Source organism: Muntiacus reevesi, chromosome 4, assembly GCF_963930625.1.
Source record: "Muntiacus reevesi chromosome 4, mMunRee1.1, whole genome shotgun sequence".
NCBI lineage: Eukaryota > Metazoa > Chordata > Mammalia > Artiodactyla > Cervidae > Muntiacus > Muntiacus reevesi.
The window spans coordinates 73692437-73715664 of record NC_089252.1 but is presented as its reverse complement, the minus strand read 5'-3'; the positions used below and the strand labels follow the sequence as shown (position 1 = coordinate 73715664).

At 41.3% G+C, this 23228-nt stretch overlaps 1 protein-coding gene and 1 pseudogene across 4 annotated transcripts in view; both read left to right on the top strand.

Moving 5' to 3' along the window:
• Positions 1 to 23228, top strand: part of ULK4 (unc-51 like kinase 4) — a 496024-nt gene that overhangs the window by 252219 nt on the left and 220577 nt on the right. For all 4 annotated transcript variants that reach the window (XR_010662955.1, XM_065933097.1, XM_065933095.1 and 1 more), the window contains one exon: positions 8394 to 8499. Coding sequence is in view for 3 of the 4 variants with exons in the window: in XM_065933097.1 (XP_065789169.1) it covers positions 8394 to 8499 (106 nt within the window). In the remaining variant the exon portion in view is untranslated. The remainder of the gene's footprint in view (positions 1 to 8393; positions 8500 to 23228) is intronic.
• Positions 11692 to 13827, top strand: LOC136167745 (shootin-1 pseudogene; annotated as a pseudogene).

Below are 23228 nucleotides of genomic sequence, written 5' to 3'. Positions count from 1 at the left end.
GACCCCAGCCCGACATTTTCATCTGAAGTCTTCCAGTGCCACTTGCACCTTCCTATGCTGGGATGGAGTCTGACGCTGTCTTTACAGTGAGCGCGCTTTGGGAAGGCTGACGGCTTTCCAGCGGCATTTCCTTGCTGTGCCCTTGGTGTTGCGGAGCTGTCCCCTTTAAGCACTGAAGCAATTAGTTTCCAGAAGGCTGATTCTTCAGGGTCCAGTGCCCTCCTGCTTTTCATTTGCTGAAGCTGTACATCTTAATGAAGTTGTTTCATCTATGTTGCCAAACACTAGAATTTTGCGGCTTCAATTCTAATTATCTCTACTGGCAAACGCTATGTTTTATTAGAACTCTCAAGTGCGCTGTTTATTAAATCTCCGTACACCATGGTGTTGGGCGCACAAATTAGGTCAGCTCTCCTTATTGGGTTCTGGACGGAGGCGTTGAGGACTGTCATCATAATCCTCAAGTGCAGTAGGATCGTCTTGGGTGTCTTCGTGGGAGGGCAGTGCTGGCTTCTCCTTCTGCCCTGAGCTCAGCTTCCATTCTTACCCCTCAGCCACTGCTGACGCTGAGTGTCTCAGTCCTGTGACTGTTGACTGTGGGGCCACTGTGTAACTTCATTCTTGGGTGTGGTACACTCATTCTTTCCTGTCCTGTAGTTGCCAAATACCCACATCTTGCTTCCCAGGTTGCATATCTCATGACAGGCCATGCATATTAAGGGATCTTTTGGAGCCAGGAGGTCCCAGTGGTGGTGACACAGGGCTGGGCATGTGGTAGCCGGCGAAGTTAGAGGGCAGTGTTAGAACGGCAGCCTAAATCAGTCTTTCTGTCCTCTCTCCACCCCCTGCTCCAGAGTCCTTTACGTCCCTGGTCCTCAGGTCGTGCTGGTTAACCTGGGATGGGCTGACCAGTGACCCTGATGTCCTGCGCTCCGCCCTCCTGCTCCATCAGTGTTGTCACCAGGCAGCCTTGCTTGGTGATCAAGGGTCACCTTCCACCTCCTAGATTGAATCCCAGCCTCACAATCAAGAAGCTCGGTGATCTTTGGCGAGTGACACTTCACCTCCTTAACCTCAGAGCCTGTATCTGTGAGAAGGGGAGATTTGTGGCCACTTCGGGGTTTTGGTGAGGATTAAGTGAGATGATCCAGGTAGAGGGCTTGAGGTACAGGCCATAGCGTGAAGTCCCTCATTAGTATCTTTTCACTTCCGCCTTGTCCACGCTCGGGCCTGTGTGGCTGCGCTGCCGTCATCAGCACAGAAGCTGCTGGTGTGCTGGCCCCTGACCCTGTGCCCGAGGCTGTCTGCTGTGGTCATTAAATGTTTCCCTCTCTCCTTACACTGCTCTTACTGCATGTGTTGGGGCATCAGTGGTGTGGACCCCTTGTTTTGTTAGTGAGCTGTGGGACTCTTTTTAGGGAGAGGGGCTGTCTTAGAGGAACATCTAATGAAGACACAGCCTTTAATCAGCGTTATCCCTCCCCTCCATCTCTGGCCTGTGGTCTTTGAATCAAGCTTGTGGTTCCTTTCCTCTTTACGCTAATTTTCCAGGGTCCCCACATATTTACCTGATGTCCTCTCCCTTGGCTTTGAAAGAAATATGATGTTTTTCATGGCATAACTTAAGCCCTGTGGGCTGTGAATGTGGCTGTGAACCTCAGGAACAAATCTTATTAAAGTTGCTAAGAGAAGTGAAGTAACTCAATTTGATAGAAATTAATAGAAGTGTGCTTAATTCACTTTCATACCTTCTCAACTGCTCTTGTCATGTCTTGAGCATTGTTTTGGGGGGAAATTAAGTTCCAGGCCACAGCAGTTCCTGTCTGATTTCCCCTAGAGAACCATATCTTCGTCTTGAGCAGGCACAGTCACTATGTTCTATGGTTTCTCTCTTTCAAACTAAGTAAGAAGCATTCTTGTGGTACAAGAAGGAAGAAGTGAATATAGTTTTAACAAAGCCCCTATTTTATACTGAACAAAGTTCACGGACTGTGAATGGTTTAAAAATCAATAGCATGAATCAGCCATGGATTTACATGTGTTCCCCATCCCGATCCCCTCCCACTTCCCTCCCCATCCCATCCCTCTGGGTCATCCCAGTGCACCAGCCCCAAGCACTTGTCTCATGCATCCAACCTGGACTGGCGATCTGTTTCACCCTTGATAATATACATGTTTCAATGCTATTCTCTCAGATCATCCCACCCTCGCCTTCTCCCATGCTTAGCCTCCAACTAATAAAAATAAATGGAAAAAAAAAGGAAAAAAAAATCAATAGCAAAGAAATTAAAACAAAGTGTTTTGCATAATGGCTGAAATAGAAAAGGAGCCATGTCTCCCAGTCTGGTTATAGGCTCTTTGGTCTCTATTTTCTGCTTCAGATATTGTGCCCTGAGCATTTCCAGTGATAAGGTTAGTGGGGGCTCTTGATAGCCAGAGTACACCTTTATGCCCTCTGCAGGTGGAGCACTGTGGGGCTGGCAGAGCCCCTCCTTCTGCAGTGACTCTGGAAACTCCAGGCCAGGAGTCTCAGGACTTAATTGGCTAGGGTACGTTCCTGGGCTCTTAGTATTCAGGGGTAATGGAGGTTTGAAAAGTTGACTTTTGTACTTAAAGAAAATGCCTTTATCAATAAGTAACTCTCACTTTTGAGCACCAGGAAAAACTGAAGCATTGACTTTAGAACAAGCCAAAAATACTTCCAAGAGCATAGAAAAATCATATATAGTCACAAAAGTATGTTTATGAAAGGAACAGTGGTTTTATCTCTAGTAAAACTGACCTATATTTTCTGACAGACTGGCCTTTGAACAAGGACTGGTATAATTTTACCAAATGGAAACAAAAGAAGAGATTTATTACTGTCTTTATTCTTCACAAGAATAAGTTTCCTTTGTATTGTTAACTACTTTATCATGAGTAACATGTCATGTCATCTTGGTGCTTATTAATCATCCTTTCCCTCCAACCAGTTGTAAGAATAATTAGATGAAATTGGTGGTAGCCCATTGCTTCCACATTAATATTCTTAAGCTGGTGTCAGTGAAACAGTCAAAAATGAACATCCACTTTAATACCTGTGTTTCTAAAGAATAGAACTTTCCAGGCATTGATATTTGGAAAGCAGACCTTTTGTAGATGATTAGACTCAAGAACTAGAATGACTCCCATTAGTGGGATGTACATGTCTGTTGACTGCAGTTTACAGCCCGTTGCGTGTTGATGTTTTTGTGAGCTTTTGGAAACCATGTGTTCATCAAGGGACTCTCAGCAGCTCTGCTGAATGTCCTCATTCTGAGGCCTGGGCTATTGGCGCATATTCCCTCCGGACTGGTCACAAGGCAGAGAAAGGATAGGACAGCGAAGCCATCTCTAGCCCTTAAAACTTCTGCCCAAATGAGTCCAATTAGCTAAAGCCAGTCTTTGGGGCAACTCTAAGTATGAGTGGGCAGAAAAGGGCCATCCTCCTATATATCTAGGAGAGGGAAGTGGGAATTGCGTACATTTGTAGTGACCAACTCAAAGTCACAAATGTAGATTCTTGACTAAAATGGAAAGCTGGCTCCCTGAAAAGACCAGTAATATAGGCAAGGCTTTGGTGAGTCTGATCAAGAAGAGGGAGGAGATAGTGTAAAAGGTGATGTCAGTCAGTTCAGAGAAGATAGGTGAAGATAGGACAGATTGTTCTGCATGATTCTGTTACAGTATGTTTGAAAATTTGGGACATTATAGATGATTTTCTTGGAAAATGGATATAAAGTTGGATCAGTATGCATGCTAAGATGTTTTTCAAAAAAATATGTGAAGATCTTCCAGTAAAAATACACTGATCCCAGTTGCTTTTATTAAATACTAGGGAGTTCTACCATCTCGCCCAAAAATAGATATTAGATGCACAATAAATGTTTGTGGAATAAAATGAAGGGACAAAGGGTATCATCAAACTGATACTAAATTCAGATGAAGATGTAACTCAAAGGCCATTAACACTGGAGAACATTGATGGCAATTCAATTCAGTTGCTCAGTCATGTCCAACTCTTTGTGACCCCATGGAATGCAGCACATCAGGCTTCCCTGTCCATCACCAACTCCTGGAACTTACTCAAACTCATGTCCTCATGATGATGATGCCATCCAACCATCTCATCCTCTGTCATCTGCTTCTCCTCCCGACTTCAATCTTTCCCAGCATAAGGGTCTTTTCCAATGAGTCGGTTCTTTGCATCAGGTGGTCAAAGTACTGGAGCTTCAGCTTCAGCATCAGTTCTTGCAATGAATGTTCAGGACTAATTTCCTTTAGGATGGACTGGTTTGATCTCCTTGCAGTCCAAGAGTCTTCTCCAACACCAGAGTTTAAAAGCATCAATTCTTTGGTGCTCAGCTTTCTATATGGTCCAACTCTCACATCTGTACATGACTACTGGAAAAACCATAGCTTTGACTAGACGGACCTTTGTTGGTAAAGTAATGTCTCTGCTTTTTAATATGCTGTCTAGGTTGGTCATAGCTTTTCTTCCAAGGAGCAAGTGTCTTTTACTTTCATGGCTGCAGTCACCATCTGCAGTGATTTTGGAGCCCAAGAAAATAAAGTTTGTGACTGTTTCCATTGTTTCCCCATCTATTTGCCATGAAGTGATGGGACTGGATGCCATGATCTTAGTTTTCTAAATGTTGCATTTTAAGCCAACACTCTCATCTTTCACTTTCATCAAGAGGCTCTTTAGTTCTTCTTCACTTTCTGCCATAAGGATGGTGTCATCTACGTATCTGAGGTTATTGATGACCTGATGGTCAAAACCAAAATCAGATTGATTATATTCTTTGCAGCCAAAGATGGAGAAGCTCTATACAGTCAGCAAAAACAAGACCAGGAGCTGACTGTGGCTCAGATCATGAATGCCTTATTGCCAAATTCAGACTTAAATTGGAGAAAGTAGGAAAATCCACTAGGCCATTCAGATATATCATAATGAAATCTCTTACGATTACACTGTGGAAGTGACAAAGAGATTCAAGGGATTAGATCTGATAGAGTGCCTGAAGAACTATGGATGGAGGTTCCTGGCATTGTACAGGAGGCAGTGATCAAGACCATCCCCAAGGAAAAGAAATGCAAAAAGGGCAAAATGGTTGTTTGACAAGGCTTTACAAATAGCCGAGAGAAGAAGAGAAGCTAAAGGCAAAGGAGGAAAGGAAAGGTATATCCATTTGAATGCCAAATTCCAAAGAATAGCAAGGAGAGATAAGAAAGCCTTCCTTATCCATCAATGCAAAGAAATGAGGAAAGCAATAGAGTGGGAAAGACTAGAGATCTCTTCAAGAAAATTAGAGACACCAGGGGAACGTTTCATGCAAAGATGGGCACAATAAAGGACAGCAATGGGATGGACCTAACAGAAGCAGGAGATATTAAGAAGAGGTGGCAAGAATACACAGAACTATACAAAAAAGATCTTCATGACCCAGATAATCACAGTGTGATCACTCACATAGAGTCAGACATCCTGGAATGCACAGTCAACTGGGCCTTAGGAATCATCACTGTGAACAAAGCTAGTGGAGGTGATGGAATTCCAGTTGAGCTATTTCAAATCCTGAAGATGATGCTGTGATAGTGCTGCACTCAATATGCCAGCAAATTTGGAAAACTCGGCAGTGGCCACAGGAGTGGGAAAGGTCAGTTTTCATTCCAATCCCAAAGAAAGGCAATGCCAGAGAATGTTCAAACCACCACACAATTGCACTCATCTCACATGCTAGCAAAGTTATGCTCAAAATTCTCCAAGCCAGGCTTCAGCAATACATGAACTGTGAACTTCCATATGTTCAAACTGGATTTAGAAAAGGCAGAGGAACCAGAGATCAACTTGCCAACATCTGCTGGATCATCAAAAAAGCAAGAGAGTTCCAGAAAAACATCTACTTCTGCTTTACTGACTATGCCAAAGCCTTTGACTGTGTGGATCACAATAAACTGTGGAAAATTCTGATAGAGATGGGAGTGCCAGACAACCTTACCTGCCTCCTGAGAAATATGTATGCAGGTCAAGAAGCAACAATTAGAGCTGGACATGGAACAACAGACTGGTTCCAAATCGGAAAAGGAGTACGTCAAGGCTGTATATTGTCATCCTGCTTATTTAACTTATATGCAGGGTACATCATACAAAATGCCGGGCTGGATGAACATTGATGTAACTGTTCTAAAATAAACAAGCAAATAGAACCTGGCAGTGTAGTAAAAGTACCAATCCAGATGTGGTCAGATGTGGTCTTCTGAAGGAGGTATGCCTTACTTGCTTTGTTTAAAGTTGTAACCTTCCCCTATAGCACCCCCAAACCGCTGTTCCCTGTTCTGTTTCCTCTTGCAGTGTGTTTCATCCTTTAACATAGAATGTAATTATTGTCTTCCCCCCTGCTACCTGTAAATTCTACAAGGGTGGGGCTTTCTGAAAATTAAAAAAAAAATTTGGTTTGTTTTATTCACTGATATAAGCCAAGTACCTAGAACAGTGGGCACTTTGTAAATAAAAGTTGTAAGAAAGATTTAATTCTCAATGCAAAATGGGATCCTGTACTGGTTCCTGGAACAGAAAAGGATGTTAGCAGAAAATGTGACATTTGAATAGTCTTTAATTTTGTTGTTAGAACCATACCAGTGGTACCTTAGTTTTGATCAACGTACTTTGGTTGGATAAGATGCTAACAGGGGAAGCTGGGTGAAGGGTGTATGGAGGCTCTGTATGCTGTCTTTACAACTCTGCTGTGACTCTAAAAGTATTTCAAAAGAAAATCTTTGGGATCCCTTAAAAAGTTAGAAAGAAGTTATCTTTTGTGTCTTGTCAATGAGAAATTGGACCAAAATTACTCCCTGGTATGCGATGTGAAGCGTTAGGGAAAGCAGAGTTCACTCTTTCGGGTCCCTGTTAGTTTATTACACTGAAGCAGTGATGCAATAAGTCATGTTCAACATGACCAGCCATGTGTAAGAGTGAGGAAGGAGAACAGCAGTAACAGTTGACTCTCAAAACTGCAGAAATATTTCTTTAAGAAGTTTTTCTTTCGTGATCTCAAAGTCACTCTCAGATGTGGTTTCATAAGTTCCACGTACTTGACCTCTGGTCACTCAGACTCCTTAGTTGCCCATCAGAAGCCCCGAGGGCAGAGTGGTTGTCCCTCAGCACGTGGCAGGGGACAGCATGCAACCATGCTGGTGCCCTGCGTGGTTCACGCTGCCTCCCAGCTCACCTGACTCACCGATGGGACCTTAACATAGAGGAATTTTGCCTCATTCGAGTGGAAAAAGATAATCACCCAACCTCGTGCAAAGAATGAAGGCAGGTCACCAATCAAAAAATGGGCCAAAGAACTAAACAGACATTTCTCCAAAGAAGACATACAGATAGATGGCTAACAAACACATGAAAAGATGCTCAGCATCACTCATCATCAGGGAAATGCAAATCAAAACCACAATGAGGTACCACTACATACCAGTCAGGATGGCTGCTATCCAAAAGTCTACAAGCAATAAATGCTGGAGAGGGTGTGGAGAAAAGGGAACCCTTACACTGTTGGTGGGAATGCAAACTAGTACAGCCACTATGGAGAACAGTGTGGAGATTTCTTAAAACACTGGAAATAGAACTACCATATGACCCAGCAATCCCACTCCTGGGCACACACACCGAGGAGACCAGATCTGAAAGAGACACGTGGAAGCAAGCTAGATGCCCATCAGCAGACGAATGGATAAGAAAGCTGTGGTATATATACACCATGGAATATTACTCAGCCACTAAAAAGAATACATTTGAATCAGTTCTAATGAGATGGATGAAACTGGAGCCCATTATACAGAGTGAAGTAAGCCAGAAAGATAAACACCAATACAGTATACTAACGCATATATGTGGAATTTAGAAAGATGGTAATGATAACCCTATATGCAGGACAGAAAAAGAGACACAGATGCATAGAACAGACTTTTGGACTCTGTGGGAGAAGGCGAGGGTGGGATGATCTGAGAGAATAGCATTGAAACATGTATATTATCAAGGGTGAAACAGATCACCAGCCTAGGTTGGATGCATGAGACAAGTGCTCAGGGCTGGTGCACTGGGAGGACCCAGAGGGATGGGATGGGGAGGGAGGTGGGGGGGATCGGGATGGGGAACACATGTAAATCCATGGCTGATTCATGTCAGTGTATGGCAAAAACCACTACAATATTGTAAAGTAATTAGCCTCCAACTAATAAAATAAAAAAATAGAAAAACAAAAAAAAAAAGAATGAAGGGAGGTCAGTCATGTGACCATTTGTCTTTTTTATGATGTAATGATGTTTCTCTGTTTCTGTACAGTTATAATAAAAATGGTACTCTGTTGCAGGAACATCAGGAGAACATTCTGGGTAACACCATGCAAAGTGTGGTTGCATTGCTCAACAATCTGGTTGCCTGCAAAGATTCGAATATGAAGCTACTTTACGAGCAAGGTAAATGCTTCTTAGAATTCATCTTTAATTATGTTGAATTTTGCCTATTTATAAGTTTCCTCATCTCACATAGTAGACAGTTAACAAGTAGTACTTAGAGTTGATCAATCAAAATAGATGCTTAAAGGTCTACAAATATGATAATATTACCAGCACAAATGGGAAGTCTGGTTGGATTGTGATAGTGTCTCACAGTTAATTCATTCTTGTTCATGACACAAAATCAATAGGTACTCCTTACAGATGATAGATCAAGAAATGGAAATGTAAGCATCCTGTGTAGACTTTTTGCTACCAATGAAAATAAAAACATATATGCTCAAAATGACCTTGGAAAATGAGACTGAACGAGTTGAGGGTGACTTTACTTTACATCTTATGCATATCTGTAATACTGAAATGAAAAACTTTTAGAAGTTTTTAAAGAGCTCAGTTGAAGAGTTCAATTTTTTGTTTGTTTGTTTTAGCTTTAAAACCAAATTGGGAGGGCAGGACAGAAATTTCCCATATAACCCCTGTCCCCACACATGGAGAGCATTCCCCATTATCAGTATCACTCACCAAAGTGGTATTTTTTTTTATTTGTTTGCCAAAGATAAATGTACATTGATAATAATAATCACCCAGAGTTCGTAGTTTACATTCAGGCTCACTCTTGGTTTTGTACTTTCTCTGTGTTTGGACAAATGAGTAATGCCATGTGGGGCTTCCCCAGTGTGACTCAACGATAAGGTGCTCGCCTGCAGTGCAGGGGGCGCAGGAGACACAGGTTCAGTCCCTTGGTCAGGAACATCTGGAGGGGGGCAGAGCAACCCACTCTAGTATTCTTGCCGGGAAAATCCCATGGACACAGGAGCCTAGCAGGCTTCTGTCCATGGGGTCGCAGAGAGTCAGACACAGCAGAAGCGACTGAGCATGCATGCATAATGACATCCTTCCGTCATTATCATATTGTATGGTGTGTTTTCATCGGCTTACCAGTCCTCTGTGCTCTACCTGTGCATCCCCACTGCCTTCTGCAACCTCTGATCTTTTTACTGTCTACACAGTTTTGCCCCCTCCAGAACATCATAAAGTTAGAATCATACAGTATGTCACCTTTTCAGACTGGCTTCTTTCACTCAGTAATATTAATTTAAGTTTCTTCCATGTGTTTTCACGGTTTGATGCCTCATTTCATTTTAGTACTGAATGATATTCTCTACTGTCTGGAGGTACTGCAGTTTGTTAATCCATTCACCTAATGAAGGACATCTTGGTTGCTTCCAGGTATTGGCAATTATGAATAAAGCTGCTATAAATATATGTATTAAGATTTTTGTGTGGACATAAGTTTTGAACTCCTTTAGGTAAATACCGAAGAGTGTACTTGCTAATAGTATGTCAATTATTTCATTTTTTAAGGGATGCCAAACTATCTTCCAGTGTGACTGTACCGTTGTGCATTCTCGAAGTGAATGAGAGTTTCTGTTCCTCAATACCCCTGCCAGTGTTGGGTGTTGTCAGTGTTCTGGGTTTTGGATGTTCTGTTAAGTGGTCATGGTAGCTTCTTGTTTTAATTTCCCTTTCCCTGATGGTATACAGTGTGAAGCATTTTCTTATATTCTTGTTTCCCATTTGTGTATCTTCTCTGGTGGAGGTCTCTGCTAAGATCTTTAACTTAATTTTTAATTGGATTATTTTTTCTTCTTGCTCTTGGGTTTCAAGAGTTCTTTGCACATGTTGGATAAAGTCCTTTATCAGATGTGTCTTTTGCAAATATTTTCTCCCAACCTGTGGCTTGTGTTTTAATTCTTTTAGAGAGCCAAAGTTTTCATTTTAGTCAAGTCCAGTTTATCAGTTTTTAAAAATGGATTGTGTCCATGGTGTTATTATCTCAAAAGTCTTCACCATAGCCAATGTCATCTAGGTTTTCTCCTACATTATCCTCTAGGAGTTTTGTAGTTTTGGAATTTTACAATTAGGTCTGTGATCCATTGTGAGTTAATGTTTGTGAAGGGTATAAGGTAGATTTTTTTTTTGTATGTTGCTGATCCAGCACTGTTTGATGGGGAGACTGTCTTTGCTCCATTGTGTTGCCTTTGCTCCTTTGTCAAAGGTCATTTAACTGTATTTATCCAAGTGTGTTACTGGGCTCTCTATCCTCTGCCATTGACCTATTTGCTTTATACTTTCACCGGTACTCACTGTCTTGATGACTGTAGCTTTAAGGTAAGTCTTTAAGTCAGGTGGCATCAGTCCTTCAACTTTGTTCTTCTCCTTAATATAGACTTTAGAATCAGTTTATTGATACTCATAAAATAACTTTCTTTGACTTTGATTGGGATTGCACTGAATCTATAGATAAAGTTGGGAATATTGTTACATCTTAAACACATTGTTTACTACTTTTATATTAATAAAATCTCTCATTTGAATGTTCATGAAAATAAGACTTGAATAGGATCAATGAATAAAAAAATCCAAGATCAATGGATAAAATCTTTAAGGATCAATGAACTAAAAAAATCCAAGATCAGTGGATAAAATCTTTAAGTCACGGTTCTGATTTTTCCCCCAACATTTAGAGTTGTGTTTCTATGCGGTCACTATACCTAAATGATGGCAGTGTTTTTTTCTCCCTTAAGAAGAATGTGCATTCTCAACAATAATAAATATTGCCAAGAGTTGAGGGGTTTTAGTACATTGAAACATTTATCCTTTTATACAGCAGCATCCTATTCTGTTTTATGGGTTCATTTCAGTTCAGTCACTCAGTTGTGTCCGACTCTCTGTGACCCCATGAATCACAGCACGCCAGGCCTCCCTGTCCATCACCAACTCCCGGAGTTTACCCAAACTCAAGTCCATTGAGTCGGTGATGCCATCCAACCATCTCATCCTCTGGCGTCCTCTTCTCCTCCCTCCTTCCATCTTTCCCAGCACCAGGATCTTTTCCAATGAGTCAGTTATTCGCATCAGGTGGCCAAAGTATTGGAGTTTCAGCTTTAGCATCAGTCACTTCCAGTGAATACTCAGGACTGATTTCCTTTAGGATGGACTGGTTGGATCTCCTTGCAGTCCAAGGGACTCTCAAGAGTCTTCTCCAACACCACAGTTTAAAAGCATCAATTCAGCCGAGGCCGTGGAGTAGGTGCGCTGGGATGATCTCACCCGCGCGCCCCGCGCCTGCAGGAGGAGGAGGAGGAGGAGCGGGAGCAAATCCAACTTCCGGGTAGCGAAGCCGCCCGCCAGCGGCATCTTGCTTTTTTCTTCCCCCTCTACACCCCCGCTGCACCCCCTCTCCTCTCCCTCCTTTCCTTTTATTCCCGGCCCCACCTGCCAAAATGAACAGCTCAGAAGAGGAGAAGCAGCTACAGCTCATCTCCAGCCTGAAGGAGCAAGCGATAGGTGAATATGAAGACCTTAGAGCAGAGAACCAGAAGACAAAGGAGAAGTGTGACAAAATTAGGCAAGAAGGAGATGAAGCAGTTAAAAAACTGGAGGAATTTCAGAAAATTTCTCACATGGTTATAGAGGAAGTGAATTTTATGCAGAACCATCTTGAAATAGAGAAGACTTGTCGAGAAAGTGCTGAAGCTTTGGCAACAAAGTTAAATAAAGAAAATAAAGCATTGAAAAGAATCAGCATGTTATACATGGCCAAGCTGGGGCCAGATATAATAACTGAGGAGATTAACATTGACAATGAAGATTCAGCGATGGACCCAGAGGATGTTGCCAAGACTTGTGTCTCAGTACAGTGTCAGAAGCAGATCAAAGAACTTCGAGATCAGATTGTATCCGTTCAGGAGGAAAAGAAGATATTAGCCATCGAACTGGAAAATCTCAAGAGCAGACTTGTAGAAGTAACAGAAGAAGTAAATAAAGTTAAACAAGAAAAAGATGTTTTAAATTCGGAAGTTCTTGAACAGAGAAAAGTCTTAGAAAAATGCAATAGAGTGTCCTTGCTAGCAGTAGAAGAATATGAGGAAATGCAGGTGAACTTGGAGCTGGAGAAGGACCTTCGAAAGAAAGCGGAGTCGTTTGCACAAGAGATGTTTATCGAACAGAACAAGCTAAAGAGACAAAGCCACCTTCTACTACAGAGCTCTGCTCCTGACCGACAGCTTTTGAACGCATTAGATGAAAATGCAAAACTCGTCCAGCTCCTTGAAAAAGAGAGAATTCAGCATCAAGAAAAGGTCAAAGAACTAGAAGAGCAGCTACAGAATGAAACTCTCCACAAGGAGATTCACAGTCTCAAACAACAACTGGAGCTTCTCGAAGAAGATAAGAAAGAACTGGAACTGAAATACCAGAATTCTGAGGAGAAAGCTAGAAATTTAAAGCATTCTGTTGATGAGTTCCAGAAGCGGGTGAACCAGTCTGAGAATTCAGTGCCTTCCCACCACCTCCTCCCCCACCGCCTCCTCCCCCTCCTCCCCCCAATCCTATCCGATCCCTCATGTCCATGATCCGGAAGCGATCCCACTCCAGCAGCGGTGGTGCCAAGAAAGAAAAGGCGGCTCAACCAGAAACAACTGAAGTCACAGACCTGAAGCGGCAAGCAGTTGAAGAGATGATGGACAGAATTAAAAAGGAGTTCATCTCAGGCCGGTTAATCAGACGGCTAGGCCCAATGCAAAGCCGGAATCTGCAAAAGGCTCTGAAAGTGCAGTGAATGAACTAAAAGGAATGCTGGGGACACTTAACACATCCACTAGTTCAAGAAGCTTAAAATCCCTTCACACTGAAAACAGTGAAACTGAGTTAGAAAGGATTTTGCGCCGCAGAAAGTTGACAACAGAAGCAGATAGCAGTAGTCCAACTGGAATATTAGCCACCTCAGAGTCCAAATCCATGCCCGTGTTGGGTTCTGTATCCAGTGTAACAAAAACAGCCTTGAACAAGAAAACTCTGGAGGCAGAATTCAACAGCCTGCCCCCCCCAACACCTGAGCCAGGTGAAGGGTCGTGTAAATGGGAAGGATGCTCAAGTTCCAAGGTTACATTTCAGTCTCCCAGTAACACTGGATACAGGAAACAATACATTGGCAGTGGAAAACAAGCCAAACCAGTTGTAGTTTTAGATCCTGTTTCCACACACGAACCCCAAACCAAAGACCAGGTCGCTGAAAAAGATCCAGCTCAACACAAGGATGATGAAGGTGAAGCTAAACCAGGATACAAACAGAAAGTGAGAGATACCAACAGCTCCAACTGCTGATCCATAAACCGACGGCTGGCGTGTTCAGAAGTCCTTTTGCAATGAGCATATGATTAGTTTTGGTGTATTGGCAAGGGCTATAGACACTCTGTTCTTGTCACTGTGTTCAGAATATAGGTTCTTTTCTGATGTCACTTTTGTAAGTAGTTCACCTATAAATATAAGTAAGCTATTTAGCAAAATACAAAAAAAAAAAAAAAAAAGCATCCATTCTTCGGCGCTCAGCTTTCTTTACAGTCCAACTCTCCCGTCCATACATGACTACTGGAAAAACCATAGCCTTGACTAGACGAACCTTTGTTGACAAAGTAACATCTCTGCTTTTTAATATGCTGTCTAGGTTGGTCATAACTTTCCTTCCAAGGAATAAGCGTCTTTTAATTTCATGGCTGCAGTCACCATCTGCTGTGATTTTGGAGCCCAGAAAAAGAAAGTCAGCCACTGTTCCACTGTTTCTAAACCTGTAATCTAATGGATATGGGTAATTTCTAATCTTTAGCTATTGAAGACAATTCTTAAGCACACATAACCTTCACATGGGAGCAGGACTATCTACAGAGTAAATTCCTGGGGTTAGAATCACTAGATCAAGGGGTATCTGCTGCTGCTGCGTCGGTTCAGTTGTGTCCGAGTCTGTGCGACCCCAGAGACGGTTGCCCATCAGGCACCCCTGTCCCTGGGATTCTCCAGGCAAGAACACTGGAGTGGGTTGCCATTTCCTTCTCAAGGGGTATATGCGTCTGTAATTTCCATGGGTATCGACAGGTTGTCGTAAGCAGCCTGACAGTTTATATTTCCATCAGGGCACATGAGATTACTTGTCTCTGGATCTAAGCGCATGTTATGTTTTCCCATTTGTTTGACTTTCTTTCTTTATAGTTTTCTTTCTATAGGCCATATGCATTTCTTCCTGTTTATCTCTCCCCAGATATTTTATCCTTTTTTACTTGCTATTGGAAATAAGGAATTTTCTACCAGTTTAGTTTTCAATTATTTTTTTAAGTATGTGTTTGAAAGTTTTTTTAATTTCCATTTATTAACTTTGTCCCTAGGTTTATTCTCTTATTACTTTCCATGGTGATGACTTAGATGATTCTCTTTACTTTCTGGTTATGTAATAATAACGATTGTAAATAGAAACAGTCTTTAATTTTTATAGTTCTACTTTTTCTCTCTAGTCCAATTCCAAGATTCAAAGAGAATGATATAGAGGATATCTTGGTATTGCCTCAGAATCTTTTTTTTCTGGTTAAGGAAGTGTTTACATTTTATTTTTTGCAATCAAGAATAAATAATAGTAAATAAATAATGATGACTTTTGACCCCTCTGGAAATGATCACATGATTTTTCCTTGTATCTATTCATGTCATGGATTATATTTAATAGAGTATCTAATATGCAACCACCCTAGTTGCATCAGTTTGGATCAGTAAGCATAGTTAATTGTGATATAATATTCTTTAATTGTGCTGCTTCAGGTTTTTGTTAATCTTTTATTCAAGATTTTTCTTTGCTGTTTATAAGTGATTTATCTATAGTTTTGTTTCTTGTTTCTTTTTTGCTGGATTTTAATGTTATTGCTATATTGCTTCTTCTTTTTAAGGAAGTTTTCTTTCTTCCTTTGGCTTTGGAACAGTTTAGATATCTTAGATATTACCTTTTAAAAGTTTTATAGAAGTACCTTGTGAAGCCATCTGGCTTGCTCTCTTTCTTGAAAGGTACGGTAGCTGTGATAGCTCTTTGACACCATTCTCTATTTCCACAGTGATAATAAATCTTTTTTCATTTTCCCATCTTTTATAGAGTCAGTTATAGGATATTATATTTTCCTAGAATGTCTTCATTTCACACACAGTTTCAAATCTATAGACTTGGACAGAATAGCTTCTCATAATTCTTTTGTTTTCTTAGGTTTCAGAAGTTAACTTCCTGCTTCCATTTATATATATATTTTATATAGGTATTTAAATATATATTATATATATTTATATATAATGCATATATTCCAATATATATATATATATATATAATATATGTATTTGCACTTTTGTAATTTTATTGATTAGTTAAGATAATGGTTTTAACTATTATGTGCGTGTTTGTGTGCATATACAAACGTGCATATGGTATTTAGACCAGTTTGGGAATTTGCATATTAGTCCTAGTTTTAAAAAAATTCTTCTTTTATCTACTGATTCACTCTGTGAATGTTTAACTCATTTATCTCCTTTTTGCTTTATCATTAAAATATTTAAAGCTATGAATTTTCTTCCAGTATTGGATTCTGATCTGTAGTGCATCCACTGTTTTTGTTTTCTGCATATATTTCAGTTTTGGTGTATGTTCCTTCATTGAGCCAATAATTGTTTAACAGTGAGGGTGTATTTTGTTTCATTAATTTTGTTCTTTCTAGTTTTATTGCACTATGATCAGCAAGTTTTAGCAGTACTGTTTTGTCTTTTTAGAATTTATTAAGGTTTTCTTGTAGCTAATATATGGTCAATTTTCATGATTTAATATGTATACTTGGGAAAGTGCATATAGGTTTTCTCTCTTGATGGTAACTGATGCTAACATGCCCTCCCACCAAAACAACAGGAAAATTCAACAAAACATGTGAAGCAGTTTGTTTTCAGTCACTGGAAAATAGGCAACATTGGGTTCTGAGCCTTGAGAAGCAAAACACGAGGTGAACCTCATCACACTCTTTGTTTGTGTTTTCTTTGCTTGTTTTTTGCGTTATGGAAGCAGGGTCCAAGAAGAATACCAAGGTCTTGCCGAGTTAGGGAGGAAGAGTTCAGTGTTCAGGGATGAGAACTAGTGAAGGTTCACAGGGCAGAGTGTAAGAGAAGAGATGCAAAGAGGGATCGGGCCCATGAGTCTACATGGAGGTTTCACACAGGTCCTTTGTGAGGGCTGGGCTACAGTGGGCATGCACAGAACAGGATTCTGTTAGGCCTAGAAAAAGGATAGAGCAGATGCCGTAAGGTTGAGAGCTGGATTGATACAGCAGAGATTATGCTCATGGGGGATGTAGGAATTCCAGCCTAGTTACTGGGTGGTACCTTACTATGGTCCTAAGTAAAGTTACATCAGCCTGAAACCAGATGCTAGTCTAGACCTTCCACAGCATTTCAACCATGTCCTGTGCATGCTATGCCAAGTCACTTCAGTTGTGTCCAACTATTTGCAACCCCGTGAACTGTGGTCTGCCACACTCCTCTGTCTATGGAATTTTTTTCAGTAGTGGGTTGCCATTTTCTGCTCCAGGGGATCTTCCTGACCCAGGGATTGAACCCATGTCTCTTATGTCTTCTGCGTTGGCAGGCAGATTCTTTACCACCAGCACCACTTGGAAAGCCCTGAACTAATTTCTAGGGCTATGAATTAAACTATAGACCTGTCCTGACAAAGAATAAGACTAAGCCCTTCAAGGTCAAACAATTCACAAAGAAGTTTACTGCCTGCTAGAACAAAATCGCCAGGAGTCCAGGTGGTCTTAAGAAAGGTGGTGAGTCTGCAAGTGTGGTGGGGTGAGGAAGCGGGTAAGGGTGGGGTTCTGGGGTACACTGAGGCTGGGATCACTTTCCTGGCCCTTGCTAGTGGTTGGTGGGGAGGAGAGGCGTGTGGCTGCGGAAAATCTGTTTCCATTCTCCAGAGATACACCAGGTGTGTCTTTTCATCATACTCTGTTGCTCTATAGACTTCTTGGCTACTCAGTGTGGCTGATTTTTCCAAAGTTGGGTAAGAGATGTGTTGAGTGTTTGCCAGCCCGGAGTATACTAAGACTCAGTGGGGTGTGGCCACATGAGGAGTCACTAATGATCTGCCACTGTATGGGCTTGAATGTTTGTGGTTGGTTTGAATAAAGTCTTCATGTTAGTTTTTATTTTGGATCAATTCTGGCTCAGTCATCGATGTATGTATTCTTTACATTTCATACAGAATTAAATTCCCTATTCCAAACGTTACAGTTACATGTAACATTAATACTTTGCAAATCGTCCTGTTATAAGTGAGCTGTGGTGCAGATGAAGTGGAGATGGTTATTCCTGCCTTTAAGTGCTTCAGTGTGGTGCTGTGTTAGGCCAGTGTCTGACTGAATTTCATTGTCGGACCACATACTAGCAGTGGAGGGACGAGTTCTAAAGCATCAACTTTAATATCTCTGAAATAAGGGCATCAGCACTGGTATCCAGATGGCAGTCCCAGTGTAGTTTCTGCTGCTGGCATGTGTGTGTTGAACCTTGTGGAATGAGTATGAGTGTCCCAGAAGTGAACTCAGACACCTCGGAAGAGATGCATCATAGTACTGTCCTGCATCCACGTTCTGATGGAGCAACACTTACGAAACAGTACAGATGTTGGATGATTCCAGGTTGACAAATAAGAGGAGTCAGTCTCCAAATGGGAAGGACTTGTAAGAAAAACTCAACCAATTCAATGTGTGTAGACATCCCTTTTTGTGTGTCATAAAGGCAGTGTATGAGAAAATCCACATCAAAATATGTCTCAGAGCGCACGCGTTGAGTGTAAGATGCAGTTCTGAGTGATGAAGTGTGTGCCATGTAAGCGGCAGCATTTCTTCTTTGTTAGTGGTACGTAAAATGGTGTGGTTCCTTATGATCTCTGGCTTTTTAGACTCAATGAGGTGTGGTAGGTAGTACAGGTGAGAACCTCAACACAGCATCTGCGCATCCCATAAGCATGCAGACTCTGAGAGGTAGGGTCATCGACACACCACCAGTGTGCAGCTGCATTGTATCATCCAGGTTTTTTGCTTTAACATTTTCATTTTTAAATGAAGTGTTTAGGGAAATAATTAAAAAACAAAGTAAGACCTTTTGTTTATCTTTGGAAAAATGTTACTGTTATTAACATTTAAAATTGGATGCCGGCTCATTCCTGTGCAATGACCTTTTGATAATGGATATTAATTCCAGCTTCAGTCTTACCAGCAGAGCTGTCAGCATAATGGATTTACATGAGAGACTGCGGCAGCCAAAAAACTGTAGCACCTCCAAAGGACCGTTTAGGGAAATTATGTTTGTCCTCATGGGTTTATGGTTTGTCAGAAATCAAAACACTCATTTCTTGCTAGGTATATTATAAAACTGCCTAAGTTGGTGTTTCCTCAAGAGACCAGAAAATTACTGTGAGAGTTGTTTGGGCTTTGACGGTGTACTTAATAGCTCTCTTCGATTCTTTTGTGTTTAAGGATAATGTTCAGAATGATGTTAAAGAGGAGAAGTTGGCAAACTTTTTGTGTAAAGGACCAGATAGTAAATATTTTAGGCTTGTAGGGCCATGTGATCTTTGCCACTACTGCTGAATACTGCCAGTATAGCAGGCAACAGGACAGAGAATCCAGATGTGAGTGGTAATGGCCCTTGTGCATCAGTTTTCTTTACAAAATTAGGTGGTCAACTCACTGGCCACGGTTTTCCAGCCCCTCTTGTACAGTACCTAACTCAAATTCTCCCAAAACTGCTCTCAAGTCTTCATATCAACATATTTGTAAAATTTAGTTGTTAAACTCTGCTTCAACTCAAGAAAAACTGAAAATTAAATTTAAATGAATATATTCAGAAGAGATTACTGCCTTCATAGTTGTGTGAAGAAAAAATGAAATATTTGCCCTAAGGGCTTAGTCTAAAAATCATAATAAATACATACATCTTACTTAATTCTGCTCCTATAGCACAAAAATCGCCATAGAGAATAAATACATGAAGGGACGAGCATGACTGTGTCTCAGTAAGATTTTATCTACAAAACAGATGGTTTCCCACTCTTATCTAGTTCATTCAGTCTGTCAACAAACATTTATATACCAGGCATTGTTCTTGGTGTGAGGAATGAACAAAATTGGCAAGATTTCTGCCTGCATGGCAGTTCCGTTCTGATGGAAAAAATAAACCACAAATCAAAACAATGAACAAGAAAGTTTATGTTAGATAAAGTTAGATGTCACATGATGATAAACACTGATGTAAAAGAAAAAAGGAAAAGGGGAGAGGTGTCTGCATGGAGGTGGGGTTGAAATCCTACTCTGGGGAGCCAAGGAAGGCATCACTGTGAAGGTAGTGGTTAAGTAAAAGCTGGAAGGAAGTGAGGAAGCAGCCATGCAGATACCTGGGCAAAGGTGGGTGGAGAGAATAGTAGGTGTGAGTCCAGGGTGGGAGCCTGCCTGGCGGGTGAGGAGCAGCAGGGAGGTCAGTGCAGCTTCAGTGGAGGAGACGCTGAGCCAGGGGAGAGGATGAAGCAGTAGCACTGGCTGGTGCCTTCGGGGGCACAGGGTCAGTTTTGACCAGAGCGATCTGGAAACATGGCCAGACTGCAGTTCAGTTTGAACTGAAGATGAGGAAACTGGTTGGTCATTACTGACTACCTACTTACTCTGGGTCAGGAAGATGCCCTGGAGGAGGGCATGGCAACCCACTCCAGTATTCTTGTCTGGAGAATTCCATGGGCAGAGGAGGCTGGCAGGCTGCAGTCTATGGGGTCTCAAGAGTTGGACACGACTGAGTGACTAACTCTTTCACTTTCATCACATATTTGAACTTTTCTTATTTCTCACTACCTTGGTATCACTAAAACTTTGCATTAACAAACTGCCCCTATTAGCTTCATGTCTGTGTGAAGTTTTGAATCTGAAGTAAATTCTTATGCAATGAGTAGGTTTAATCCAGCTATTACTTTTAGAAATTGTTCTCATTTTAAATGAATATAGTGGAAATATATAAGATACAAATGCTGTCAAAAATATTGAACTTTAACTGAACAGAGAATGGGCATTGCTTGAATTTGACAAGACATTGTTTAGTAAGGTAATGTTGTTATTCGCTAAGTCCTGTCCAACTGTTTGTGACCCCATGGACTGCAACACGCCAGGCTCCTGTGTTCTCCATTATCTTCCAAAGTTTGCTAAAATTCATGTCCATTGGGTCACTGATGCCATCCAACCGTCTCATCCTCTGTTGCTCCTTTCTCCTCTTGCCCGCAGTCTTTCCCAGCATCAGGGTTTTTTCCAATGAGTTGTCTCTTTGCATCAGGTGACCAAGGTATTGTAGCTTCAGCATCAGTCTTTCCAATGAATATTCAGTATTGATTGCCTTTAGGATTAAGTGGTTTGATCTCCTTGCTGTCCAAAAGACTCTCAAGAGTCTTCTCCAGCACTGCAATTGGAAAGCATCAATTTTTCGGCATGCAGCCTTCTTTATGGTCCAACTCTCTCATTTGTACATGACTACTAGAAAAACCATTGCTTTGACTATACAGACATGTGTCAGCAAAGTGATGCCTCTGCTTTTTAATAGGCTGTCTCGGTTTGTCAGAGTTTTCCTTCCAAGGAGTATTCTAATTTCATGGCTATTGTCACTGTCTGTAGTAAATTTGCAGCCCAGAAAAATAATATCTGTCACTACTTCTACCTTTTCCCTTTCCATTTTCCCCATCACACTGTTTTCCAGAGTGGCTACACCATTTAAAATTTCCAGCCACAATGTCTTGAGGATTCCAGTTTCTCCATACCCTTTCCACTGTTTGTTATCTTGTGTCCTTTTCCATTATGGCTGTCCTAATGGTGTGAAGTGGTGTCACACATGGTGTTGATCTGCAGTTCCCCAAAAGTTAAGGACATTGAGCATCGTTGCATGATTTGTGTAGGACTGACCTTGGGAACGGGAAAATATTGGAGAAGATGATGACGCTCTGATCTATTTTTCATGTAGTGACTGCCAGAATGATCATTTGAAGGGGCAAATCTTATCATATTACTCTCTCTGCTAGCTTTCTGCTGCTCCTGGGAACAAGACTGGACTCATTAACATCACAGACAGCTCTTATTTCACCCACTGCCTCTCAGGCCACTTCCTCCTCTTCTGTCTGTGCTGTGGCCACAGCCGCCTTGTCTCTGGTTCCGTTAGGTGCTGGGCTGCTCTCCACTCTGTGCAGTCCCACCCACCGTTCCCCATCCTTCTTACCTTCTTCCTTCCTTCAGTGCTCAGTTCAAACACCGTTTCCTCCAGAAAACCTTCCGTGATACCCCGTATTCTCCTTTGTTGCACATATTTCACTTTTAATTAAAACATGAGCTGTATAATTAGCTGGTTAACGTCCATGCCATCTGCTAGGATGAAAGCCCCACAGAGACAGGAACCTGCCTTTCCCATTCACAACTGCACCTCCTGCTCAGTTGCTGATGCCTAGTAGTTGTTTAGTAAATGTGCGCTGACACCCGGAGTGGTGCCCATGTGCCGTGTCTAGAGTGAGTGCTCTGGGTCTGCACTCTGCACCTCTGTATTGTCTGCGCTCATCTGCAGTGATGTGTTTCATACATCTCTTTCCTCCATGTGTGTTCCCTCCAGGTTCCTTGAGAACCTGATATCCATAAGGCTGTATTCGCTGGATTCTTCTTAGGCCGCCAACGTGGATAATATTTGAGCTGCTCACTGATTTTTTTCATCAGTTCTTCTCCACTTTTGGAATCCAGCTAACTCATCTCCAAGGAGCAGATCCTGTTGCTTTGAAGCATGATAAAAGCCATTGGCAGAGACTGAGAATGTAATCTGGGCTTTTGCAGAGCCATTTTGGGGAGCTACAGACTTACAAGCAATGATTCTTTACTCATTTCTTTTATTTTGTCTTACCTTAATCTTGAAATATGAAGAATTATGTGTTGGATAGATTGAACTGTCCACTTTTCCTTCTTTAGTATTCCATTGAGACTGATTGGCGTGCATGTCTTCACTCCCCCTTCCTATGAGTCTACTGACCAGTGCTCACTTAGGCTTCTTAATCTGAAATACTTTGAGATATTCAAGCCATATGATCACTTATCAGAAAAATTTTTCAATGAAAGAAAAGAAAAAGACATTTAACAAGCTCTTTGCAAGGTCAGATTAAAAACATGTTAAAAATAGGAAGAAGAGGGATACATTATAAAAGGTGTGAATCGATAACAGTGTCGGGAAATGGCATACAATGAGTTGAGCCTCCTATAAATTCTCAGAGGGCTACTGAAAGACTTTTGAAGTTATCTTCCAAGTAAAAGGAAGGATACAAATCCATTATTTAGGGAGAGAGTTAAGAAGTTAGCATGTGAGTGGAAGAAAGTAACATGGTATGATCATTGAAATAGCTGGGTTTGGATCCTAGTCTACAGTTTATTTGGTGAGGTCTCTTTAGGATAATGGCACCCATTTCGTAGCTTTGATTTGAGCATTAAATGATAATATATGCAGGTTTGTCATGTATAATTAGTAAACTTAGCATAAGTATTTGAAAGTAAGTACTAAAAATAGCTGAGCAAGCCTCTCATGGGGCCATACAAGCAGATCATTAGAGTAAGAAAAGTGAAGCCCCAGATGGGTTACTAGATTCTAAGGCAGCATCAGACACTTTAAATCATAACTTTCCCACTCTAGTAGGTTATGATACAATGTACTGAAAAATTCACAAATGTGATCTTAGAGCCCCCTTTTTAAAAAATGGAAGCATAGTTAATTTGCAGTGTTGT